This window comes from Babylonia areolata, chromosome 15, assembly GCF_041734735.1.
Source record: "Babylonia areolata isolate BAREFJ2019XMU chromosome 15, ASM4173473v1, whole genome shotgun sequence".
Classification (NCBI taxonomy): domain Eukaryota; kingdom Metazoa; phylum Mollusca; class Gastropoda; order Neogastropoda; family Buccinidae; genus Babylonia; species Babylonia areolata.
This window is the reverse complement of record NC_134890.1, coordinates 18770564-18795617: the sequence shown is the minus strand read 5'-3', so window position 1 is coordinate 18795617 and position 25054 is coordinate 18770564. Positions and strand designations below refer to the sequence as shown.

Below are 25054 nucleotides of genomic sequence, written 5' to 3'. Positions count from 1 at the left end.
AAAAAAAAAAAAAGGGGGGGGGGGGGGGGGCGGGGGGAAGGCATCACTGACCTGATGCATGGTGAGTGACTGGACCTGGCGCTTCAGCACCATCATGCGTCCGGTGGTAACCACAGACCGGAGGTCTGGCACCACGCTGTCGCTCAGAACCTCGTTGATCAGACGGTGGTTACGCAGGTACCGGGCATGCGCCACGTGCTTCACCGAGAATCCATCGTCAGAGTCTGCTGGCAAAGTCAGCAACTTACGGCGTCAGCATTTAAAAAAAATTTTTTACATATTTTTTTCAATTGCAAAGTTCAAAACCAGTTTACTTTGATGAGTGTCTTGTGGTTTCAGTTGTAGTTTCTAGGTGTGACAGTGTGTGGACAGATCTACATATATATACCTAAGCAAAAATATAAACAAAAAACAAAAAAAATATATATAAAAGAGAGCAGCAGATGTCTGACCTTCGCATTTGTAAACCCAGCGACGTTCATCTGGCCTTGAGAGTCTAGTGTTCCCATAAACAGACTGAGTTTTACCCCCCCCCCCTTCCCCCCTCTACATGTATGATTAATTTTGTCATGTGCATGACTGCATATGTGTAAATAAATCAAAATAAAAAATTTTTTTTTAATATTTACCTTCGTCATCTTCAGCTGGCTGGATGCTAATCCTAGGCATCTCCAGTTTTTGATTCTGTTAAAGAAAATTTTTTTTAGCAAAATCACACAGAAAGACAACAACAACAACAGCAAAAAAAAAAAAAAAAAAAAAAAGAAGAAGAAGAAGAAGAAAAAAAAAAAAGGACGTCAGCTTCAAGTGTGAGCCTAAACACAAAAGAAACTTGACAGGAACTCACCCAGGCATAGAAGTGGAGGGGGAATCAAGACTGAGGTCACCATTACAGCAGAGCATGAAAGGCCACAAAATTAGGGACAATTTTACTTGCTGTTTATCTATAATGAATAATAATCATGATAAGGATGACAACAATGCTGCTTTGGAGGTTTGGGACTATGTGACAAGGCTGTACTCTATGCTTCCTTTCATTCTTTAGAATAGCCCAGCATAAGCCAGGCCTAAAGATAAGACATCTGCAATATTGATCAAGAAATTTCAACATTACTCCATAAGACACATCCTTTCCATGGATGACTTTCACCTCTGTTATCCACTCTCCCCATTTAAGACCATGGCACACTCAACGCTCTGTAGGAACCGGCAATGGGACCAAAAAAATAAATAAATAAATAAAATAAAATAAAATAAATCTCATCTCAGTTGGGGCTTGAACCATCGTCCTCCAACCATCAGCACTAACCATTTTGCCATGTTAATCGTGAGCATAGCATTCTGAAGCTTATCCGAGCATGCTCTGCTCAGAGCATACCAGCTGGCAATCTGTTCATTGTCACAGCAGGTTTTTAGAGAGGCACCTGCAATACAGTTACTCAAAAATGGGAAACAACTCTCACAGACTGTCTGGATGTGCTGGGTGTTTTGTCCCCCTTGGGTGCAGGTTCGTCTTCGTCCATGGCAGCTTCCTTTTCACGTTCCGCTGCACACCAGAAATCATGGCTCAGGTTTTAATTCATCCACATAGCACATAAGTTTATATTTCATAATTTAGTCATGTTTTGCTTATTTAACTTTTCATTTATATCTTTGAAATTGTTTCTCCATTGCCTTGAATCTTCCTGCTGAAAAGACATGGTTTCTTAATCTATTCTCTCACCTTCAAGTATTTGTGTTTCCCTTTTTATTTGTTTCGTTTTGCTTTGTTTTCAACTTAAAAAAAAAAAATAAATAACAGGGATTGTTATCCTCCTCTCAACTCAATGTTCTCTGTAAATAAGAACAAACAAAAAAAAAAAAAAAAAAGAAAAAAAAAGATTCTTTTAAAAAGAAATCAAACTTCAGTATACTTACGTTTACATTAATGATAATAATATTTTATTTTTACAGAGTACTATAATTCAAGCATGAGCAAGCTCTAAGCACTTTACAATCCAGTACCTAAGTGAAACAAGAAAACATATAAAAAGTAGTAGAAACATAAAACAGAATTATCAATATTATAAAAAAAACACCAAAAAAACAATGAACAAAACCCACAAAGTGACACACTCTCAATGCTGCAACTGTTACACCTCAACACACACACAAACACACAGACATGATTAAATGGCTGAGATAATAGCAATTTTCACTTCAAATACATACATGTAAAAAGGAGCATAACTGTAACTGTAATTTGCATGCCATAGATTTTGTAAAAACTGTAAAATAAAGTTTTGGAAAGAAAAGGTAAAGGGGTAAAAAAAAAAAAAAAAAAAATCAGCAGTCATTCTCCCCTTTCAAACCACATCACCACCATCCATCTACCCACCCCCATTCTCTCCACTCACACATCACACACACTCACATTGCCTTGATCCTGGGACAACAGCATTATCTGAGTTATGATAAGTATTTTTAAAGAGATCAGTGTAAGTGCAAATTTACACACTTTTTCCCAGTTTTGTGTTCACATTTACATCAAGTTTTGATTCCCTCCTGGCACACAAAATAATCACATAAACCAAAACACTGATGAATTTGATCAACATTTCCCCAAAACATACACATTAATCACATCACATAGACAGAGACAGGAGAAAGTTTCCTTAATCAGAAAAAAATTTTGAACTCACTTGTGCGTTCCTGAGGTTTCTCACCACTGCCCTCAGCAAAACTTTACAAGCCTACAATTCTGAGTACAGAAACTTTCTTCTCTATAGGTCGGCACAATAGTCGAGTACTTAGTGTTTGACTTTCAATCTAAGGGTCCCAGGTTTGAATCCCAATAATGGCGCCTGGCGGGTAAAGGGTAGAGATTTTTCCGATCTCCCAGGTCAAAATATGTTCAGACCTGCTAGTGCCTGAACCCCCTTTGTGTGCATATGCATGAAGAAGATCAAATACACACTTTAAAGATGGTGTAATCCATGTCAGCATTCAGTAGGTTATTGAAACATGAACATACCCCAGCATGCACATCCCCAAAAACGAAGTACGGCTGCCTACATGGCGGGGTATATAAACAAAACGGTCATACATGTAAAATGTCACATGTCTGTCTTAGTGTGCATGTGTGCATGCCTGAAATCTGAGACTAATATGATGAGCGCCCAACAGCAGCCATCAGTCGGCTCTAACAACATTGGCAGCCTGTTGTGCAAATGACCCCAAGTTTGTAAAGCACTTAGACTGAGTCTCCAACTGAGGATACGCGCTATACAAGTATCCATATCAAATTTAATCAAATGTGTCCAGAATCAGAGATTCTTGACCAATGCATATATAGCGTACACACAAGCATACTGACCTTTGCCTTTGGCAGCCGCCCAGGCCTGGTATGCAGGGGAGTTGTGGTAGGCCTTCATGGCATCGTTGTAGGCTGCCTGCAACCCACCACACACTTTCAGTTTCTCAAGGAGGCGTCACTGCGTTCGGACCAATCAAAATACCCTACACCACATCTGATAGGCAGATACCTGACCAGCAGCACAGCCCAACGCTTTAAGGCAGGCTTTGAGTGCACGCATATATACTGTACACTTATCAGAGTGAATTCCTTCTGCAGAATTTTGCACAGAGGTCAACATTTCATTGCCATGGGTTCTTTTCAGTGCACCAAGTCCATGTGGCACATGGGACCTTGATTTATCATCTCATCCGAATGACTAGACGCTCAGTTTGACTTTCCAGCCAAACTTGGAAGAAAGGGTGAAAGTGGAATTTGAATCCAGACACACACAAAGTGACGGTCCCCACCCTCTGTTTAGTCAGGGTTACATGGACACATCAGACTTTGGTCGTCCTACATCCATCTAGTAACTGCCTCTGCCTCATTCTCACTAATGCTTGGGTGTATACTCTTAAAGGAACAACATTTTCTTTTGAGTGGTCTTAAACTGGAGCCATCCTGAATCAAAAACCATGTTAATTAAAATGATTTTTTTCAAAGTAATCAATTCAGTGGCCTTTCCTTTTTTTTTTTTTTTTTTAATCACAATTCTTCCAGAACAAAAAGCCAGTACTGTCTGAGAAAATGCTAGTGTTAATTTGTTCTCATGAAGAAAAAAAAAAAAGAAGAAAGAAGTAACACAAGTCTACAGTGCATCATATCTCACACACAAAATAAAATAAAAATAATATGCAAGTCACTTTTTTTTTTAATTAAACAACCAACACTAAAAAATGAATAAAAACTAAAACAAAAGACAGCAACCATCAAAGCAGACCCCCACGCCCCGAAAAAAAAAGAAAATGCCTGACTATACAATATATGAAAATCGTCCAAACACCAATAAGCAATCATACTACTAAGAAAATAAATAAATCGCATCCCATCCCAAACCCCCAAAACCAAATCTCCCAGCCAAAAACCAACCCCCCCAGCCACCCACCTTCTCCACTTCGTACTCCTCTGTGTACTCCTGCTTGTCTGTATCGGGAAGGTCGCGCCACATCTGGCCGATGATCTTGCCGATCTCCCATAGCTTGAGGTCGGGGTTCTGGGCCTTTACCTGCTCCCATACCTGTGGTGAGGGGGTGGGGGGGAGGAAAAGAAAGGGACACAACACCCATCAACTGCTAATACATGCTGGGACAAAACAGGTTGTTGGTTATGGGGAGGACGAAGGGTTATCCTCATAGAGCCAAGTTTCACTTGTTAAATATTTCAGTGTGTCAAAATGCAACAGTTCTTTCTTTTCTTTCAATGACCAAAAGGAGTTCCTCTCTGTACACTCCCTGTCTGTCTAACATACTGAGCCGAGTCAAATGAGGAAAGAAAAAGATAGTGATCAAGTAACAGAACTGCTGTCATGAGTAGTAGTAACTGAATACACACAATACAAAAGAAAGGAACACCACCATTACCACTGCAAAATCTAAACATATAAATCATAATAAGCTTAAACTGTTCAATACTTACTTAAGTATTCATTAATAAACACAAAGAATAAGCATAGCATTAACAATTCTATTTCTTGAGAACATTTACTCATTAAAATGACTACAAATTGTTAGATATATCCATTATTTACGCTATCATGTTTTATAATTTTTATTTTAAAATGAGAAAGAATTAATAGAAAGTAAAATTCTTAAGGTTCAAATATTTAAAAAAAAAAAAAAGGCTTTAACATTATCATCAACAAGAATAAAAGTAAAACATAAAATGAATAAAAAGAGAAAAAATAAGGATCATATCTAATCTCTGGGCACTGTTTGTATTAGATATTTCATTTTCTAAAATGTAATATTTTAATTCTGCGTGAAATGGTACTAATACATTCAATTACATCAAATGAATACACACAAATAAAACTCCTACACCCCCTTCCACACACCCCCACCTCCAAACACACACACACACACACACACACACACACAATTTCAGTAGCAGCAACTGATGTCCACTTTCATCAAATTTTCCAGAGCAATGCATTCTAAATCATATCAAAGTTAAAAACTGGTTGATGTGTCGTTATTACTTAAGAAACATCAACTGACTGACAATGGTTACAATTCATGCTCACAGACAGCTTCAACTGGTCAACAATAAACTAACATGCATCACAATATGCTTGCTTTTCATAAATATTATAATTCAAAGGCAGGGGTAACCATGTTTAAAAATAAAGTGGCTTGTTTTACTACTTCAAAAACAAAATACAAATAAAAGTAATAAAACAAACCAAGAAGTATGAAAATACTGAGGAAACAAAAATAGAAATGTGATGAGTATTTTCTATTTTCAATGTGAAAAAATGGAGCAGAACTATCAAAAAATCACTAGGTCAATAAAAAAAAAATTAGTGAAGAAAAAAGAGAAATAAGAAAAGGAAAATGTGACCCCCCCCCCCCCCCCCCCCCCCCCCCCCCCCAAAAAAAAAAACAACCAAAAAACCCCTGACTTTTTTCCCCCTGAGATTTACATATTTTGTGCAAAGGCTTAGTCCATTTAAAGTACAATGGAAATTCACACAATAATAAAAAAAAAAATCTGTGATAAATTAGGTTTAACAGCTTTTCAAAGCATAAAACCTCATGAGTTAGAAAGGAGGGAAAAAATAAAACCTTTGTGAAAAACTCACACTATGCTGTATTTCAAAACTTCACATATACTTTATAAGAATATGTTGTTATACTTGTTATACTGTACACTATCCTGTATCTTAAAACTTCACATATACTTTATAAGAATATGTTGTTATACTTGTTATACCATACAAATCAGAAAGGAAAGCTTAAAATGTATACAATGGAAACAAAACATATACATTTTCCACCTTTACTTTGAAGGATATATATATATATATAGCTCCCAAAAGGCAAGAAAATGTGATAAAGAGGATGGAAAGATGGACTGTGTGGAGCTAGACTTACAGAAATCAGAAGAGCCAAAATGAACAATGGTGGAAGGACATTTGGGTCTGAGAAGACTAGGAAATAGGACGTTAAAGATATCAAAAACAGAAACAAGACAAGCGAACAGGATAGTACTTTTCTTCAAATTAAAAGATATCAAAGGCAGAGACAGAAACAGAAACCAAAATGTACAGGATGGAAATGTCTGATCACTTCAGGAATCTTTACTGTACAACAATAACAGTGTGGTTGTGATTCTGAACCTTAGAAGGTCACACTTCAGGAATCTTTACTGCTCAACAATAAGCGTGTGGTTGTGAATCTGAACCTTAGAAGGCCACACTTCAGGAATCTTTACTGCACAACAATAACAGCGTGGTTGTGAATCTGAACCTTATAAGGCCAAAAATCTTTAAAATATTGCAGAAACTAGTGGTAACTTCGTCAATCATAATTAGCTTTTAAGTTGAAAAGTGTAATCCACAGCTACAATGGTTCCATGATTTTATGATTATTTAGTACTAAGTCCCGCAGACCCTCCCAACTTGCATTCTTATTATGACTTTGTCCCTGTCAGACTGTGGGAGACAGAGAGAGAGAGAGAGAGAGAGAGAGAGAGAAGAGAGAGAGAGAGAAACAGACAGAGAGACAGAGAGAGAGACAGAGAGTGACCAGTTGAGAGGAAGAGAGAGAGCGTGTCTGTGTGTGTGTGTGTGTGTGCGTGTGTGTGTGCGCCGTGCACAAGATCACATCAACATTCTTGAATGGAAACTACACATTTCTCCCCATCAATTTTGCAAAAAATGAACAGTAAAAAAAACTAAGAGGTCTCCTGTAAAATTCATCCATGACTGTTCTGCAAACCTTCTAATTACAAAATAATGAAAATGGTAATAATAACAACACTAACAATTAAAAAACAAAAACAACAAAAAAACAAAACAAAAAAAATGTGAGTAAAGAAAGGACAGTGGGAGACAGAGACAAGAAATTTGAGACAGAGGCAGAGATAAATGAAGTTACACTGCACACACACCCAAACACACTTAAAACTACAGGTTTCCACTTTTCTCATACAACTTTCTAACATCTACCGTAAAACATTCCCACAGATGTTCCACATCAGTGCATGCATTCTTGCCTTAAGCATGTGCACAATAAAGGCGATTCATAAGGAAAACACACACACACACACATACACACACAGCACAAACACACACTCACAGTCTCAAACACACATACACACACACTGAGTCACACATGGATCAAACGACTAAAACATTAACTGGCTATAAAAAGATGAACAGACACATGCAAACATTACTCTTCAAAAACATTTGCTCAACAACTGACTCAGTGACTGACACTGACAGTAAAAGATTTTGATGAATCAAAAAACAACAATGACCAAAAAAAAAAGAAAAAAAAAATTAAAAAATTTTTTTTTTTTTTAAAAACCCAAAAAAAACCCAACAACCTCCCCCACCCCACCAAAAAAAACAACCCCAAAAACAACCAACCAAAAGCAAAAACACCACCACACCAAACAACAGAGGAGAAAGCACAGGCAAAGCAAGCAAGCAGTTATCGCAAAATACAATATACAGAACCAGCAGACAATGCAGCGTAAGACAGCAAAGAGGTGCCAAGCCTGAAAGGGAAAGGGATCACGGGAAGAGAGAGAAGCGTGGAGGGGGGATGGAGGAGTGGGGAGGAGGAGAGGAGCAAATAGGTAAGAGTACATACAAACCCATAAATTCAGAAGAAAAAAAAGAAAGAAACATATAGATAAACGTACAAATAAAACACCGAAACAGAAAATACCAAGAACTTTGAAAGAGGAGGGAAAATGCGGACAGAACACAAAGCTTTACATTCTGTAAAAAGTAAGGAAAGAAAGATACAAACTAGATATAAAGGAAGTAAGTAGTGAAAACAAAGGGGGTTGGGTGGGGGGGGGGGGGGGGGGGGGCTGGAACTGCACTGAGAAAAACAGAACAGGTGAATACTAATACAGAAAAAGTTAATAGGATACAGGAGTTCGAGTACTACAGTCCAAAACTAGCACTTACCTAGGAAGAGGAGCACACATAATAAAAAAAAAAAAAAAGAAAAAAAAAGAAAGAAAGAAATCACAAGCAGAATGTTAAGTGACAAGAAATGTATCTTTTTATTAAAAAGTGTGTGTGTGTGTGTGTGTGTGTGTGTGTGCGCGTGTGTGTGCGTGCTTGTGTCTTTGAGTATCTGTGAATGTGTCTGAGTATCAGCGTTTCTGTGTATAAATGTGTGCTTGCACACATGATACATGCATAATGTGTAACAATCAGCATATCCATGGCTGTTATCATATATCTCATATATTTATCTATACATTAACATGTCTCCCCCAACCCCTCCCTCATCCCAGACTTTTTAATTGATGCATCAGCTAACACATGCAAAGCAAGCAAACTCACAACATGAATCTTGTCAATTCGTTACCAACGAGTTAGTCCACCAAAATTAATCCAAGGCATGGATTAATAAAAACAACAATGACCCTGCAGACTTTCAGCATCAGCACAGTTATCACCGTCAGTGAACACACTGCCATGAGGATGCTCAGTTACCAGAGATGACGGACGAGTCAGAGGGGAAGGGAGGGGAGGGCAGGGGTGGGGAGGGGAGTGGGCATCAGAGGGTGATGGTGCCAGGGACTGAGGGCGCACACTCCAAGCAAAGTTAAGTCTGAGGCCCGTTCTGAGGCAGGCGTTCTGTCACCAGTCTTTTCTCTCTTCTGACAATGTGCACCACTGAAGTCGAGCACTTGATGAATGTAGCCGCAGCCAAAATTTCAATGCATCAAGAAAGAGTTGCAATATATTGAATCAAAAATTGTTTTAAAAAATAGCCAAAACATAGAGAGAAAGAAGTCTCTACATTTCTCCGTTTCTGAGATATAGCCGTTAGAAGTAAAGATGACATTCCATGATTAACTGGAGAAATTTTGGTTTTCCGCAAGTTTAGTTATAAACAAACTGTGTCTGTTATATTTCTTGAGTACTCTGCATTTACGAGAAAAACAAACAAACAAAAAAACAACAACTTTACACAAAGTGTCCATTTTTACAACGTTTCAAACAAAGAAAACAAAAATTCAAATTTTACATTCATACCCTTGACTACCACCAATAGAACCTGGCAGGCAGCCCCAGGCAGAGTACTACAAAACAACAAGACTGGCTATTGTCTACATTTGAAATAATACTGATGACAAATAATCATATAATGTATTTTTTAAAATCCATGTAAAATATGCCTTTTAAAACAAAGTCTAAAAAGTAGTCTTTTTAATGCAAACAAAAACAACTCCCTCCACAACACTTCTTTTATCACTTCCAAATTATACACATATCATTTAACCTGTTTTAAATGCTGAAATGAGACCAGTGTGGCATGAACCTTACTGCTTTTTTTTTTTTTACATCCTGACCTGCATGCTAAGTTTATCACAGGGCAATGACAGCCTTCATTGAGAAGCATACCTGTCGGCAGCAGTCAAGGGGTTAACGATGTTAAGATAGGTTTTATTGGCATCTACCAGGCCTGTCAGGCCAACGCTCAGCCTATATCACAATTGACAAAGGCTTACAGCTGGGCAACAGCAAAGTGAGAGCTGTCATGATCAATGATTTCCCCATTGCAATTGGAAGTCATTTACAGTTTTGAATTTTCTGAAGGACTATGAATCTCAAACTAGGATGCAAGATTGCACTGGCTCTTAGTGTGCAGTCTTGGGGAATAGTTGGCCTGTAGGAACCATCCAGACGCCAACTGTCCTAAAACTCTCTTGGCCGAGAAAGTGGGGGTGCAACTTGGGCAAGACACTCTCCACCATAATCAAATTCTAGCCCAGATGGTCAAGACAGCAGTTGCTTCCTCTGATGTTCTGGTGGTCATAGTCGGACACGACTATCACACATTGGTATCTACCACTTTATCTGTTTGGGCTTCTCTGCCAAAGGTGGCTGCTGAGAAAATGAAGATATTTCTCTACCACACACACACACACATACAGGGAAAGGGTTAATACACAGACTTCCTTGATGAACACATGCTAGTCAAAACACACCTTTATTCTTCATGTTCTGCAATGTATCTTGAATGCCTTTTTGTGCTGTTTTGAATAACTTTTCGTCCAAACGAAATTATTGGAGTGAAATTCGGGCTGCTCTCTCCAGGGAGAATGCATCACCACAATGCAGCGTACCCTTTAGCTTTTTTTCTTCTTTTTCTGTGACTATGAGAAAAGAATACGAAATTAAAATTTCTAACGATCAAAACCACCTTCTTCCATCATCCCAGAACAGGCCTCACAATTATCACCAGCATTACACTGCGCCAACTATCAGCAAGTCAAGTGTGTTGTAGGCAAGGGCGAATGAAAAAAAAAACCCCAAAAAACAAAAACAAACAAAAAACCCCATTAAAGTGAATGAGGCGCTACGAATGAAACACAGCTTGGCATTCTGCTTGCTAGCCACAGACAGGAAAAATGGAATGAGAACGTTCATCATGAACTGAACGATTGGACAAACCTTTCCTATTACCTTTCGGCTGTATCGCATGTACGGCATCAACGGCTTGTCTGGCGGCTTTGGCGGCTTGCCCACTCGCTCCGTCTGCAACAAAAAACACAGACACACATGTCATACTTTCTTCAATCAGACATTTAGTTACAGTCCAGCAAAAAAAAAAAAGACACAGACACACATATCACACCTTCTTCAATCAGTCATGCTTAGTTACAGCCTAGCAAAAAAAGACAGACACACATGTCACACCTTCAATCACACATTTAGCTACAGCCCAGTAAAAAAACGACACAGACACACACGTCACACCTTTAATCAGTTATGCTTAGTTACAGCCCAACAACAAAGACACACACACACATGTCACACCTTCTTCAATCAGTCATGCTTAGTTACAGCCCAGCAAAAAAAGACACAGACACACATGTCACACCTTCTTCAATCAGTCATGCTTCGTTACAGCCCAGTAAAAAAACGACACAGACACACACGTCACACCTTTAATCAGTTATGCTTAGTTACAGCCCAACAACAAAGACACACACACACACATGTCACACCTTCTTCAATCAGACATTTAGTTACAGACCAGCAAAAAAAGACACAGACACATGTCACACCTTCTCCAATCAGTCATGCTTAGTTACAGCCCAGCAAAAAAAAACCAAAACAAACAAAAAAAAACAACCAACACCACAGACACACATGTCACACCACCTTCAATCAGTCATGCTTAGTTGCAGCCCAGCAACAAAGACACAGACACACGTCACACCATCTTCAATCAGTCATATTTAGTCACAGCACAGCTGTCAGCAAAGGTTATCTCAGGTAACTGTGTTTTGTTGTTTCTTTAAACATGCACAACTCATGGGCGTAAGCTGACTCGTTTTTAAGTTTTTGGCTGGAGTCACCAAACTGAGGGGTCGCTTAATACCAAAACAAAGTAAAAATAAAGGTAAAAAAAAAAAAAAAAAAAAAATCACCAAAATGCCAATAAGGAAATACTCCTGAAAATACTCCCACCCATGATACCTAATTCTGTGCTGATGACAAGCCTGCTCTCTTCAGTGGAAGAGTTCTACCGCTTTGTCATGACATGGTGAAGAATCAAATGGCCCTTTTCTACTGACTCAAATCAATGTTGTGTCAGCCTGTGTATGTGTATCTTCTGATGCAGATTAATCCCACAAATTCAGGTTGGTTGTCTATACATTTGAAGTAAATGATCATTCACAATTAATAAATTTTGCTGGATTTTCTAAACCCTAAAAAAAAAAAAAAAAAAAAAAAAATCAAATGGCCAGTCCTGACACTGATCTAGTTTAGCTCTGCAGTGTATGTGCAGAGTCTTTTCTGTGCTGCTTTCTGTTTTTTTCTGTGTACTTGATATGTTATTGACATCTATCTCATTCTATGTAAATAATTATCTGATTAAAATCTTAAGTCCCTTGCACTCCCTCCATCCCCCTTTGCATTTTTTGAATACATTTATTTATGTTTTGAGTGTGTGTGTGTGTGTGTGTGTGAATGAATAAATTCTGCTTATTGTTTGTGAATGGAAGTTAGTGTGTGTGTGTGTGTGTGTGTGTGTGTGTGTGTGTGTGTGTGTGTGTGTTTATTAGCTGCAAACACAGAGATGGCAATGTTCCTCATCAAACTGGAAAATTTCACATATATGATAATAAATATAGAGAGAAAAAAAGAAAAGAAAAAAAACCTGCAAAAATCACAATCCTAAAAGAGAACCAAGACAAAAATAATATCAGTATCAATAATAATACAACTGATAATAATAAAATTATATAAAAAATAGTATCATCATCATCATCATCAGAGCAGCAGCGATAACAACTTCTTCTTCTTCTTCTGCATTCGTGGGCTGCAACTCCCACGTTCACTCGTATATATACACGAGTGGGCTTTTACGTGTATGACCGTTTTAGATAACAACAACAAGAAAGGGAATACTGAAAAGTCAGGAGCAACCAAAAAAAGTAGAAATGTCTAGCATACAATTAGCACAAAGGAGGGGAGATTGTATACTGTGTATTGTATACTGAGCTGGAAGGTATCCCATCCCCAGTGGGGACACACACACACAAAGAGAGACACTGGGTCAAGCTGGGGGGTGCAGAAAGAGGGACACACACCTACTGTCACGTCCGAACTGTTTTACTAAACAGCTAAAGCAAACACTTTGGCTTCAAGTGCAAACATCTGGGACTCACCTTGATACAGTTACGTCAACAACAACAAAAAACAAAACAGGAAAAACATCATTCAGAACTAAACAGGTTCAAAACTTTCTGTGCACCTGCCCCCCCTCAATGTTGAGAAAAAATATACATCCCCTTCCCCTCCCGCAACATCTTCTCCCCCCCCCCTACCCCCCCAAAGCTCACACTTCCCCAAAGCAAACAAATCCTCCTCCTCATCAAACATTCTAATCTGGTCAACACCATCAATAAAAAGCAAGACTGTAAGGCTCAAACACTGCTAAAAAGCATGAAATTAACACTAAGTAACAGTTCTGCTATAAACGTACAGAGCTCAAACATTGCCATAAAACTAAAACTTAAAAAGTCATGAAACTTACATGTTAATAAAGCATAAAACTTAATGTCACTGTAAAAGCAAGAAACTTTTCAATGCTAAAACAGTAAAAAGGCATAAAAACTACACATCTCTAACACTAGTAATGCCAAAAAGACATAAAAATTAACCACAGCCAAAAGCTAAAACTAGTAAAAGCTAATGACATGCAAACACTGGTTATGCAGACAGAAGGCAATGCACACACACACATGGTTACACTGTGTGATTAATAAAGCATAAGTTAAAACAACCAGCCACACAAACAGATAATACAAAGTACACACAAATACAAACTCACAGAACTGTACTATAAAATTTTATGCCCAAAAGTGTAAGAATAAATCAGCTGAGAAGTCATACATTATTACAAACCTGCGTAACTTGTGTTTAAAACAAACAGGTGGAGAAAATCAAATCCAATATTGCTGAAACTTGTTCCAATGTGTCTTGTGTCTTCTGATTTTCTTTTCTCTCTTTCGCACAGACCATTCATGGGTTCTCACAGAACATTCAGCATCTCTCATGGACTATTTCTGATTTCTCAAGGACCGTTCACTACTTCTCACACTATTCATTGTTTCCTCGGTGTTCCCAAATTGGGACCCTTACATGTTACCCATACAGATCACTACTGAAAGATGTAAAAAGATCATGAAAATCCCAAGGTTTTCATTTATTTCAAAGGACAAATTATCAAAGTGTAGTCGTAACACCAACAAAGCTTAGGTGACCTTGAACACCTTCTGCCTCTCAAAACATGCAATGTGTTGAAAAACACTTAGGAGAAAAGAAAAGAAAAAAATCACAAATTAAAACATGACAGAAACTGTACTGGAAAATTTCAGACAGGCCAAATGCTAGCAGACCTGAGATTAAAAATAACGTCAAAAGCAGATATATCAGGATCATCTTTGAACTTAACAAATAAAAGAAGAAGACAGAAATCAAAACACACACGTAAAGCCACAATACTGTTTCACACACAAGAAAAGAAAACCCAAAAACACCTATGCTGTGACAGCACTTCAACCCGGCCACTGATCATGCATGCAATGACCCTTTTTTTTTTCAAATTTTCTTTTCTTTTACTTATTTTATTTCATTTTTCTGACACACATACAAAAACACATAAAGAAAGCAATCCTAATCAACTACTTCTTCAAGCAAAACACACAAAGGGGGAAGAAGAAGAAAACAAAAAAACAACAACCAACCCCTAACTCCCCTCTTTTTGACTAACACCCTTCCATCGCCCAACCTTCCACCCAGTGACCCGTAAACTAGTACTAAACATACACATGCACCCCTGCCCTCCCAGTCCTCCCCACACCCAAAGCAAACAAAAGAAAAGAAAAATATCTTTCCCATCACCACATCCAATGCTTTGCCATCACCATAATAACTAACCACTTGACTGCACACACTTTTTGAGGTCAGCTGTATTTCATATGCCGAGGGAAAAAAGCTGTAGCAATACTACGTACATGTACACTAAAATCACTACAACTTCTCTATTTGTGGGAAGTTACATATGAAATTACAAAAGATTGATGCATTTTATAAATAAGGTCTGTTCTTGCTAGAAAATAAAACGTAAGGATCTAGCTATGATTTGTTGAGTAGTTATCAAAAAAATAATATATTTATGATATTCTGTAAATATTTCCACAAAGAAAATCAAATGCACTGAACAAAGAAACAAACAAAAAAGGAGCAGTAAGCTCTTCATCAGATTTATCTTCCTCAGTCTCTTCTTTATCACTGTCCACATCAATCATAATTTCCTCAAGCAAACTGCGCGATGACAAATGTTCAAAAGGATTGCAAGTCCAAGACTGCCATGGCGTCGCCATTTTGAGGGAGAGTCTTCTGGAGACTGTTTTAATTTCTTGGGGGATAAAAAATAATAATAATAATATTTTTTCAAAAAGACAATTCCTCAAGACTGTATGACTCAGTGAGTTGGAGAAAGGAAATAGATCAGTCAGTGGTACTCCTTTTTCTAAAACAGGCACAAACATTTGATGGAATACCTCCTTTAATTTAACAGATTGGTGCATCACAGAAGACTCTTGACAGCTCCGTTAATTCACAACAGATGTGCAACCATTACCACGTGAGTGAGAATATCTAAATTTATCAAAATAAATATGGTTTGTTGTTAGAAAATTATACAAAAAAAAAATAAAATAAAATAAACACTTTAAAAAGGTAGAAAAGTCACATCCTCATCTAAGTAACTGGTCATTTTAACATAAAAACAGAAAATTATACAAAAAAATAAAATAAAATAAACACTTTAAAAAGGTAGAAAAGTCACATCCTCATTTACGTAACTGGTCATTTTAGCATAAAAACACAGAACTGTCTTATAATTTAACACTAACAGTAAAAAATCCTGTCAATATTTTTTTATATAAAAAGATTGACAGATAAATAAACAGATGTGGAACTACCAAAAGTTTTAGAAAAAAAAAAAAAAATGCAGTGCATAAGAACACCATTATGACCATACAATGCATTCTATTTGGACTGATTGTGTACAAGTATAAATAATGATTCAATTTGAAGGGTCTCATCCTTCAAGTGAAACAGGGCTTGCAGGAAACACTTTCAGTTTCACTTGTTGGATGATACAGAGAGAGACAGAGACAGAGACAGAAAGACAGAGTGAAAGAAAGATGAGACACAGAAGAATGAGAGACTTACTACAGTTACTGAAGAGTGATGTAATACTATATAGTACTGCATGAGTGCGCGCGCACACACACACACACATACAAACATGTGCACACGCATACACAGACACAGACACACACACACAGTGTCACAAACACACACACAAACATCACAAAAAAAGGCAATAAAAAGAAATGTAAACTGCATGGCCATGCACACATACACTCTCTTAAACACACACGCACACATGTGCACACACACCCTCACACACACACGACACACATACTCACAACCACCAGTATGTTTGACGGGACATTAAATAGAATTCCTCCTCCACCAACTCATACACCCACACACAAAAAAAAGAAACAGTATAAAAAGAAATCTAAAACAAGAAAGAAAGAAAGAAAAAAAAGCGAAACACACAAAAATATACAGCAGTAGTTATTATGATCAAGAAAAACACCCCCACACATGCACACTCATCTTACCACAGCAGCTGTTTTCTACAGTGAACAGAGAAGTGAACAATATGCAGAATTGTAGCCAGCAAAACACAAAATCACCACAACACACTGTCACATCACATCAATCACACAATCATCACAGATAGTCACATCAACCATACGCACAAAAGTCTCTGACTATCACAATACTATATAGCTGTATTAATAATAAGCATACGCTTTTGCGAGAAAAAAAAAAGAAAAAGACTGACTCAGGAACAGATTAAAGTGAACTATTAGTCAAGAGGCTTCTACAGCAAAATTATCTCTAAGCCACACAGATTAACCAAAATTCAGTTGGTGTACGATTATTTAAAAAGAATAAAACAAAAACAAAAAATGGCAGCAGCATAACTGATCAAACAATACCATCTACAACACACCCAACACTCGCATGCTCACAACACACAGAGAGAACACTTGCAAGTTTCTTTGAACTGACAAGACTCATGCGACAAATCATGGGCCATGTCTTTGTAAATTGTGTACATACTTCTTTCCAATAATTAAAAAACAACAACAAATAAACAAAAACAACAACATGATATACTGAAAGAGTTCTAATCAGGCCACAATTGAACTGTCCTTTAGTCGAGTCAAATTAGCTTGAGCCAGTCATATGTTTAGATACCTGTCTATGTCATGTTCAGCTCACTTTTAAGTTATAACTCAGTCAGTTGCTAGAGCCATCCCTGGCCTAAATGTTGTGTTCATCTTTCACAGTCAGAGCAGTATTTCAAAAAAAGGTTTAAAGTTATGTGTGAACAAGGCACGTTTCTGTGTATCGAGTCGAGTGTTGGCCCAGAGGTAACACATCCACCTTGGAAGCGTGAGAATCAGTCTAATTGGAAATTACCTAATCAGTCTAGCTGGAAATTCTAAAACTGTATGACTTGCTCCTTCTTCATTGCTTTGACTACAAGTACAACACAAACGCTGTGAATACATTCCATTATATAAATGTTCACAACTTATTTGAGAAAGCAGAAGATGACAGATCGGGTATCTAATCAGTCTGACTGGAAATTCTTAAATTGTATAACTTTCTCCTGTTCCATACCTTTGACTAGAACACAAATCAGAATGCAACAAATAATGAAGTTCATCACAAGCAGCATAACGATACTGAGACAGAACACACTGTACAGTACAAGCTATGTGCCTAAACTTATCCAAAGACATGAAAACCTTAACATGATGATCAGTTTCCCTAAATATCAAGCAACACGTTCTGGGATCAAAGAATATCATGTTCCTTACAGAATGAAGCAGCACACGTAGTACCACACAATGGCAGGATTTAAACAACAAACATTACTGTGTATTTCAAAAACATGGCAAGCTTCCAAGACTCTCCAATGTATTTTGTTCTTGTACAGAACATTCTTGGCCAAGAGTTGTGTTAAAATTTATTCCTCCACAGTGCTAAAGCTACGATCTTTTTTTTCTCCCCCCATTCTATAAGACGCTACATGAATGATACAGCAATAAATAAAAGAACTGAATCCTAAGAATATGAAATAAAGCACTTAGCAACCTTTAAACTATTATTAAAAAAAAAAAAAATTAAAGTAAAAAGTAAAAAAAGAGATGGTTGTAGGGTGTACTGATAATTTTGATGTGGGGGAGATTTCATCCATGTCAATCATGCCACAATATTCATGAACTGTGTACAAATTACAATATTTATATAAAATAAGGTTTTAAAACAATAAAATAAAATAAAAACTATTGTAACTAACCCAAACTGATTAAAAGCGATCTTACCAAAACAGAAAGTTCACAAACTCATTTATTGTTAAAATGTCAACCCAAGATCATGAACAAGGTGGTTACCACATTCAATGGCCGAAAAAAGAGGAACATTTACATTGGCACAACATTCATTAACTATTAAAGAGACTTCTGAATAACAAATTTCTGATTAAATCATATTTCCTATCATCAATATTAAGACTGAAATTTTAGAAAGCTTTTTTTTTCTTACCTGGCCAGATCCCTTGCCAACCTGCAGCAAGAAAAAACAACAACTTATTTTAATCAAATTAAAATAATCTAATAACAAAAATTAAAAAAAAAAAAAAAATCACAGAATATGTCAAAACTTAAAGACTTAGTGAATGTTAATCTTCCATAATGCCAACAGATTCTCTTCTGTCTTCCTTTCAGCTTCACTAGTTTCAGACAGCAATTCAGTTGTTTCTGAACATTTTCATTTTTTCAGTTTCATACACTGTTTTCACCAGTTCTTTCATATATTTACTCAAATGTGTGCGACAGTGTGCAGGATGAATGTGCAACAGGATTTGTGCAATGCACGTGTCTTTCGATGTATTCATACTGATAATTACTTTGTGATAATAAAGTTATTCTATCTCATCTTAATGAATCTGCAATACATGCAATGTGAGCCTTGGTGCACTTCAATGTTTACAATAATGATTAATTACATTTTATTTAAGTGATCATATGCAACAGTTTTTATAATAATGTCTTATCTGCTATGGATTCTTTTTACATAAGTCATACTAATTTTTTTGCGTCAACTGATTGTCTATGCTTGTCTTGCCGCACCTGATGTAATTTCTCTTAAATGAGATCATAAAAGTCATTCTTATCTTATGTTCAATATTTTTTTCAATGAACAGGAATGACACTAACACCTCTCAAATACATCTGTTTGAACATTCTCAACCCTGAAATTAGACATAAATCTCAAATAAGTAGCATCCATGTACAGTAACACTATAAATAAAAATAAAATAAAATTAAAAAAACCAGAAAATAAAGTGTAATAAAAATGAAACACACACTCACACAAACATGCTCACTAACACATACATACACTTTATTTGTAATTTTGGTGCATATCTGTTATGCATGTGTGGGTGTATATGTGAATGTGTGTCTTCATGTTTTACATCTATTTGCTTCTTTATCATCATTGTTATCTTATTTATGTATTTATTTATTATTGTTATTAATTTTTATTATTATTATTATTATTACTACTACCTTTTTATTCACTTTTTTTTTTTTTTTACACATTATAATTATTATTTATTTATTTATTTATTTATTTGTGTAAGCTTATCTATTATTTATTCACCTTTTTTTTCTTTTTTTTTCCCCCTCAAGGCCTGACTAAACGCGTTGGGTTACGCTGCTGGTCAGGCATCTGCTTGGCAGATGTGGTGAAGCGTATATGGATTTGTCCGAACGCAGTGACGCCTCCTTGAGCTACTGAAACTGAAACTTGTAATTTAACCCCTTGGCTACTGAACACAGATGAAATGAGATCAGTGTGGCACGATTCTGTAGAGCACATACTACTTTCTGTGTTCGTTTTAGTGGTGCAAAGGAAATTTTCTTCCCTAAAATTACGATTATCTAACATACTTACTGTGACTTTTTCCAGAAGGAATCAGACCCCTGCAGAAGTCTGCACTAGTGGGTCATGATTAAGTATGTGTTGTTAAAATTATTTTTTTCTGAACAAATGTAATATCCAAAAGATGAAGTCCAGGTGAAGAGGGGTGACTGAATTCTGAGTGTAAGTTCTCCCTCCAAAAACGGAGTATGACTTCCTATATGGCAGGGGATAAAAATGGTCAAGGAAGCTCCCACTCTCACTTACTGAGCCCAACACCTTCACACTGGACTTGGTGGGCTGGAACCCCGGGTGTCCATGAGGCGACGGTACGAACGGTCCGCTGGACTTCTCCCCCTTCAGTTAAACGCAACAAACACAAACACCGATAAAAATATCTGACAAATAAATTTCATCGTCAAAACAATCAAAAAACCAAAAAGAAAAAAAAAGCTTATCAATTCCTATGATAAATAATACAAAAACACAATCAACAACGGCACTGAAATGAATAAATGCAAAGAAGAATTTTTTTTTTTTTTAAATATTCAAGACACGCAAACAATATAAAAGGCAAAGTTTGAAAGGAACATTTTGTTTTTTAATCACAAGTAAAAAGATAACAGGCAGAAAATATTCAATCTGAAATTTACCTTATGTTATGAACTAAAGAAACATCAGTGGTAATACAAAACCTGATTTTTACAGTTCCACCTTCCCTAGTCTAATCCTTTTTGTTTCTCAAGGCGGTAAAAAAAAAAAAAAAAAAGAAAGACAGAAAATTGAAACATCTTCAGGTCAAAATCCAAGTTATCTTGCATTCAAAAATGAAAGGAAAAATAATAAATTAACAACACCAAACACACTGAGACTGAAATTATGGCATGAAAGTGGAGGGAAATTAAAACCGCAATCACCAGGACAGCTGGGCATGAAGAATCCCTAACATGGGACAACTTCCACTTTTTTCCCCCCTCTCTCTCTTTAAAATTTTTCTTTTTGGATGTTGGATAAGAATGGGATATTATACCCTGCATTTTCTTTCATGGTATTTCCAAGTGTCAACCAGGCCCATGATACAAGGTCAAGACATCTAAAAAACATTTCAGAAAATAAATCACTCTCAAACACACATCTTTGAAGTCAAATGTACTTTACAGAAGCCATGGAGAGTGTATGGTCCCGTCTTCTTAAGACCATAGCGCTTTCAACTCTAAGTAGGAGCTGGTCTAGGCCAAACTTACCAGAAAATGATATGCCTTTTGTAATGTTTGAACCTGTGCCCTCCCTATCATCAGTCCATGTTAACAACAGAATGAGGACAGCTGTTAACACAGCTTAATTTATGCTCTGTAACTTGCTCATAAACATAATAAAACACAATAAAAAGATAGTATAAAAAGTAAAATTGTTGGCAACTGACATGTTCACCACTGTAAAACTGGTAAAGAAAATGATATCTATTCATGACATGATACTCACTTTTTCTGATCCCTGGGATACTGTAGATGAACTTCGAGACTTTGACGCTACAGACATAAACAAAACTTAGTAATCACCATAATCTGTTCATAGTCATGATAATGCAATCAATTTCTCTGGTGAGGTGTGGAGTGCAATGAGTGCAATGTCTCCTGAGTACCCAACAAACAATCACGACCAATCCTAAAATTCAAAGTGACATGTGGCAGGTTTCACAGTATTTGGGTCAGAGATAACTCTTGACTTATGTGGCATCAATCTTGCGAGTTTCTGTCAATTTTATGTATGTTACACAATTTTAAAAAAAATGTTAACAAAACAAAACAAAAAAACAAACAAAAAACACATTAACACTTAATATTTCTTCCAAGTGTTGTGTTATGTTTGTGTGAGACGTGATTCAACCTGATATGGAAAACATACTTGCAGGCAAGAAAAAAAAATTAAATGGGTGGTGGTCTCACTGTAGCAACACACTCTCCCTGGAGAGAGCAACCAAAGTTTCACACAAAGGTAATCTGTAGTGACATGAGATTTATGCAATACAAGACAAAAATCTTAGCTGTTTTTTTAACCCTGGCAATAAACATCTCAAGAAGTTTTCAACTGAAAAAAGATCAACGTGTTTACATAATTACCAGTCCAATCTGTCTCTGAAAGTTGGTCAAAACTAGGTCACAAATATGCAGTTTCCAACATATTCCATGCACAGTAATCATATAAAGTATACACTGAGACAGAAAAACAAAAGAATGGGTCGAACTGGAACACTGATGATGTGGCATTCCTTGTGAGGCATATGAAGTGAACAAAGCATGGAGAAACCTGTGTGAGCGAAGAAAATGATACAATATATGAATATGTGCAGTGGACATGGTTACACCTTTCTAGGAATATATCTACACAGTACAGAAACCTTGGAAGGGGATCTGCTAGGCAAAAAAACAAAATTAAAAAACCTAGACTAACTGAGGAGAGCAAAATAACTGCAGATGAAATTGAATTATCAAATGAAAGCATACATCACATGCAGAGATGTATACATGTTAATAATATACCTCATTACCTGTACATGATAGAAAACTTAAGATTCCATTTTCTCTTCACTTTAAGATTAAACATAATTCCAGAAGTAGAAAAGGTAATTTCAGCATCTAATTTCATCAAGTTTAGTGAAGTCTTCCATCTAAACACCCCAGCAGCAAGTCAGCATTTTTCTCTCTCTAAAATTAATAAATTCATAAAATCCACCAATTGTAATTTTTGTAGATTTTATTTTTGGTAACACTGAAAAATTATTTACTGTAATGAAAAAAAAAAGAAAAAAAAAATCATGAAAAAAGTTTGTACATACGTGGAACAGGTGAAGCCTGTGTTCGTGAAGATGGTAGTGACATCTTTGGTGTCTCTCAACTTGAATATGAACAAAAGAAAATCCAATATTCTGAAAACAAAAGAACAAAAATCAAATAATTCCAGACACACTAATCTTAATTACAATGATCAGTCAAAATCATAATGTAAAACTCTAAAACCCTAACTGATTCAGTTCATGTATCACAAGACAGCTTTAAAAAAAAAAAAATTAAAGGCAACTTCAAACAAAGAAAAAGAAATCACGAGGCAGCTTCAAAAAATAGATTAAAAAAATCAAAGGCTTTTCTCACACACACCACTGAGGCACTACTTTCTATATATATAACAATTTTACATTTGCAGTAAACGCAGCTCCAAAACGGGAGGTATTTTGTGTCACTGTATGTGTGTGAAAGTGTGTGTATGTGTATTTGAACCTTTAAGAGTATGATGTGCACCTGGGTCTAGTACATTTCAGTCAGTCTTAGCATCACTCAGAACGTGTTTGTAGTCAAAGCATTCCTATTTGCATGTACATGTTTGTATTTGTGGTATTATTTGTTTACTTTATAAGCAAGATTGACTAAGCTAAATTTTGCAGATAAATACAGTTACTATACTTTACTTCTGTACTGGTCTGTGTGGTGGTCACTTAAAAAATAATGCATGTTGAATTTTATTTAAAGTCTGATATAATTTTAAATAATGTGTGCAAACCCAGAGTAAACCATTTTTTTTCACCCCAGACATGATGCTTTCTCAGCACCCCATCCCACCCTTTCATTTTCAACTCCAGCCAGCCACCTCCTCACAACCCATTTTCCTACACTCCCCCACCTCCCCCCTTTTCATTTCAATCTTCCAACCCACATTCCTTTCTTATGTGGAGAGGTTTCTGCTTTTTCCAGGCCGCCACAGTCCTAACGCTAACACTGGCACTTCCAGTTCCCTCCCCCTTCTTCCCCCACGCCCCCTCCCCTTTCCCCCTCCCGTCTCTCTCTCTCTCTCTCACCACAAACTTTAAAACAGCTGACAGTGGATATAAAGCCAGAGACATAAGTAACAGATTCCTATTCATAATTTGGTCAAATGAAAGTTTTATGGAAAAAACCTCTGCACTGTGCACATGCTATTCATGTTGTAAAATTATTTTGTATTCGTCATTTCATGGATTGGGTTCCCCACGAAGAACACGACGACATCCCATCTTAACTCACTAATGTCTCCTGCTTTGGATTACTCTATTTAACTGTGCTTTGTAAATGAGGGGTTCAACTGAGCAGCCTGTCGCCTCTGCTAAAAGTAAAATCTGCAGTCACGGTTAATAACATGGCTTCGTTTTATGTCTGTGCAAGGCCGGCCAAGTCATGGCCCACTCGCAGACATGCTTCACGCTCGCGTCATTTGGGAAATATACACACTTCCTCCTTTATTATGTGATATATATGCATTTTATTTTATTGTTAATTCAATACTGTCTTCATCTGCGGGTATCGATACGTATTCAACCAAAATAATACATGAATAAAAACCTTCTTCAGCGGCCGCCGGCAGCTTGCAAACAAAGAGAGGCCATTTTGATTTGAATAGGCACATTAAAATTGTGGATCCGACACACAAAAAACATACGGAATAATTAGAATCATTTTCCGAGCGTTTCCTTCGAAATCATACAAAATCGATTTAAAAGTCTTAATGAAATTCTACCCATGACCTCATGATTTATTTTATGATATTATGACACGCTGTGTATTTTCACGCACCAACATCAACCAACCGAAATTGATCGTGATTGCCAGCAACTGACCAAAGCGAACCAACACGATGGGGAAAACCGTGGCAGCCCAAACTCGATGACAGCTTCGAATAAAGAATGTACTGACATGTATACATGTATTTTGGCAGTGATTGGGGGACGGGGTGGGAGGTGGTGGGTAGCCTGGAAAAAAGAACAGGGATTACAAAATGAAAAATACATCAGCAAGTTCAGTGAGTATCTCACAACTCACTGTTAATTCTTAGCAGCAGATCGAACTTGAACTTGAGCCGAGAGGAAGGTTTACTTGACATTAAAGCCGACT

The 25054-nt window shown here is 36.8% G+C and overlaps 1 protein-coding gene across 5 annotated transcripts in view; it reads right to left on the bottom strand.

Annotated features, from left to right (window-relative positions):
• Nucleotides 1–24557, bottom strand: part of LOC143290205 (uncharacterized) — a 33376-nt gene extending 8819 nt beyond the window's left edge. Inside the window, exons 1-12 of one of the 5 annotated variants that reach the window (XM_076599524.1) lie at nucleotides 24506–24557; nucleotides 22972–23061; nucleotides 21618–21664; nucleotides 20403–20495; nucleotides 18753–18773; nucleotides 16751–16765; nucleotides 10986–11069; nucleotides 4440–4571; nucleotides 3356–3431; nucleotides 1464–1546; nucleotides 630–684; nucleotides 52–227 (exon numbers count right to left, since the gene is read on the bottom strand). In XM_076599524.1, the coding sequence (XP_076455639.1) occupies nucleotides 52–227; nucleotides 630–684; nucleotides 1464–1546; nucleotides 3356–3431; nucleotides 4440–4571; nucleotides 10986–11069; nucleotides 16751–16765; nucleotides 18753–18773; nucleotides 20403–20495; nucleotides 21618–21664; nucleotides 22972–23014 (825 nt within the window). In that variant the 5' untranslated portion in view covers nucleotides 23015–23061; nucleotides 24506–24557. The remainder of the gene's footprint in view (nucleotides 1–51; nucleotides 228–629; nucleotides 685–1463; nucleotides 1547–3355; nucleotides 3432–4439; nucleotides 4572–10985; nucleotides 11070–16750; nucleotides 16766–18752; nucleotides 18774–20402; nucleotides 20496–21617; nucleotides 21665–22971; nucleotides 23062–24505) is intronic. The other 4 variants (XM_076599526.1, XM_076599525.1, XM_076599528.1 and 1 more) reach the window with 4 other exon arrangements.
• Nucleotides 24558–25054: the final 497 nt, after the last annotated feature.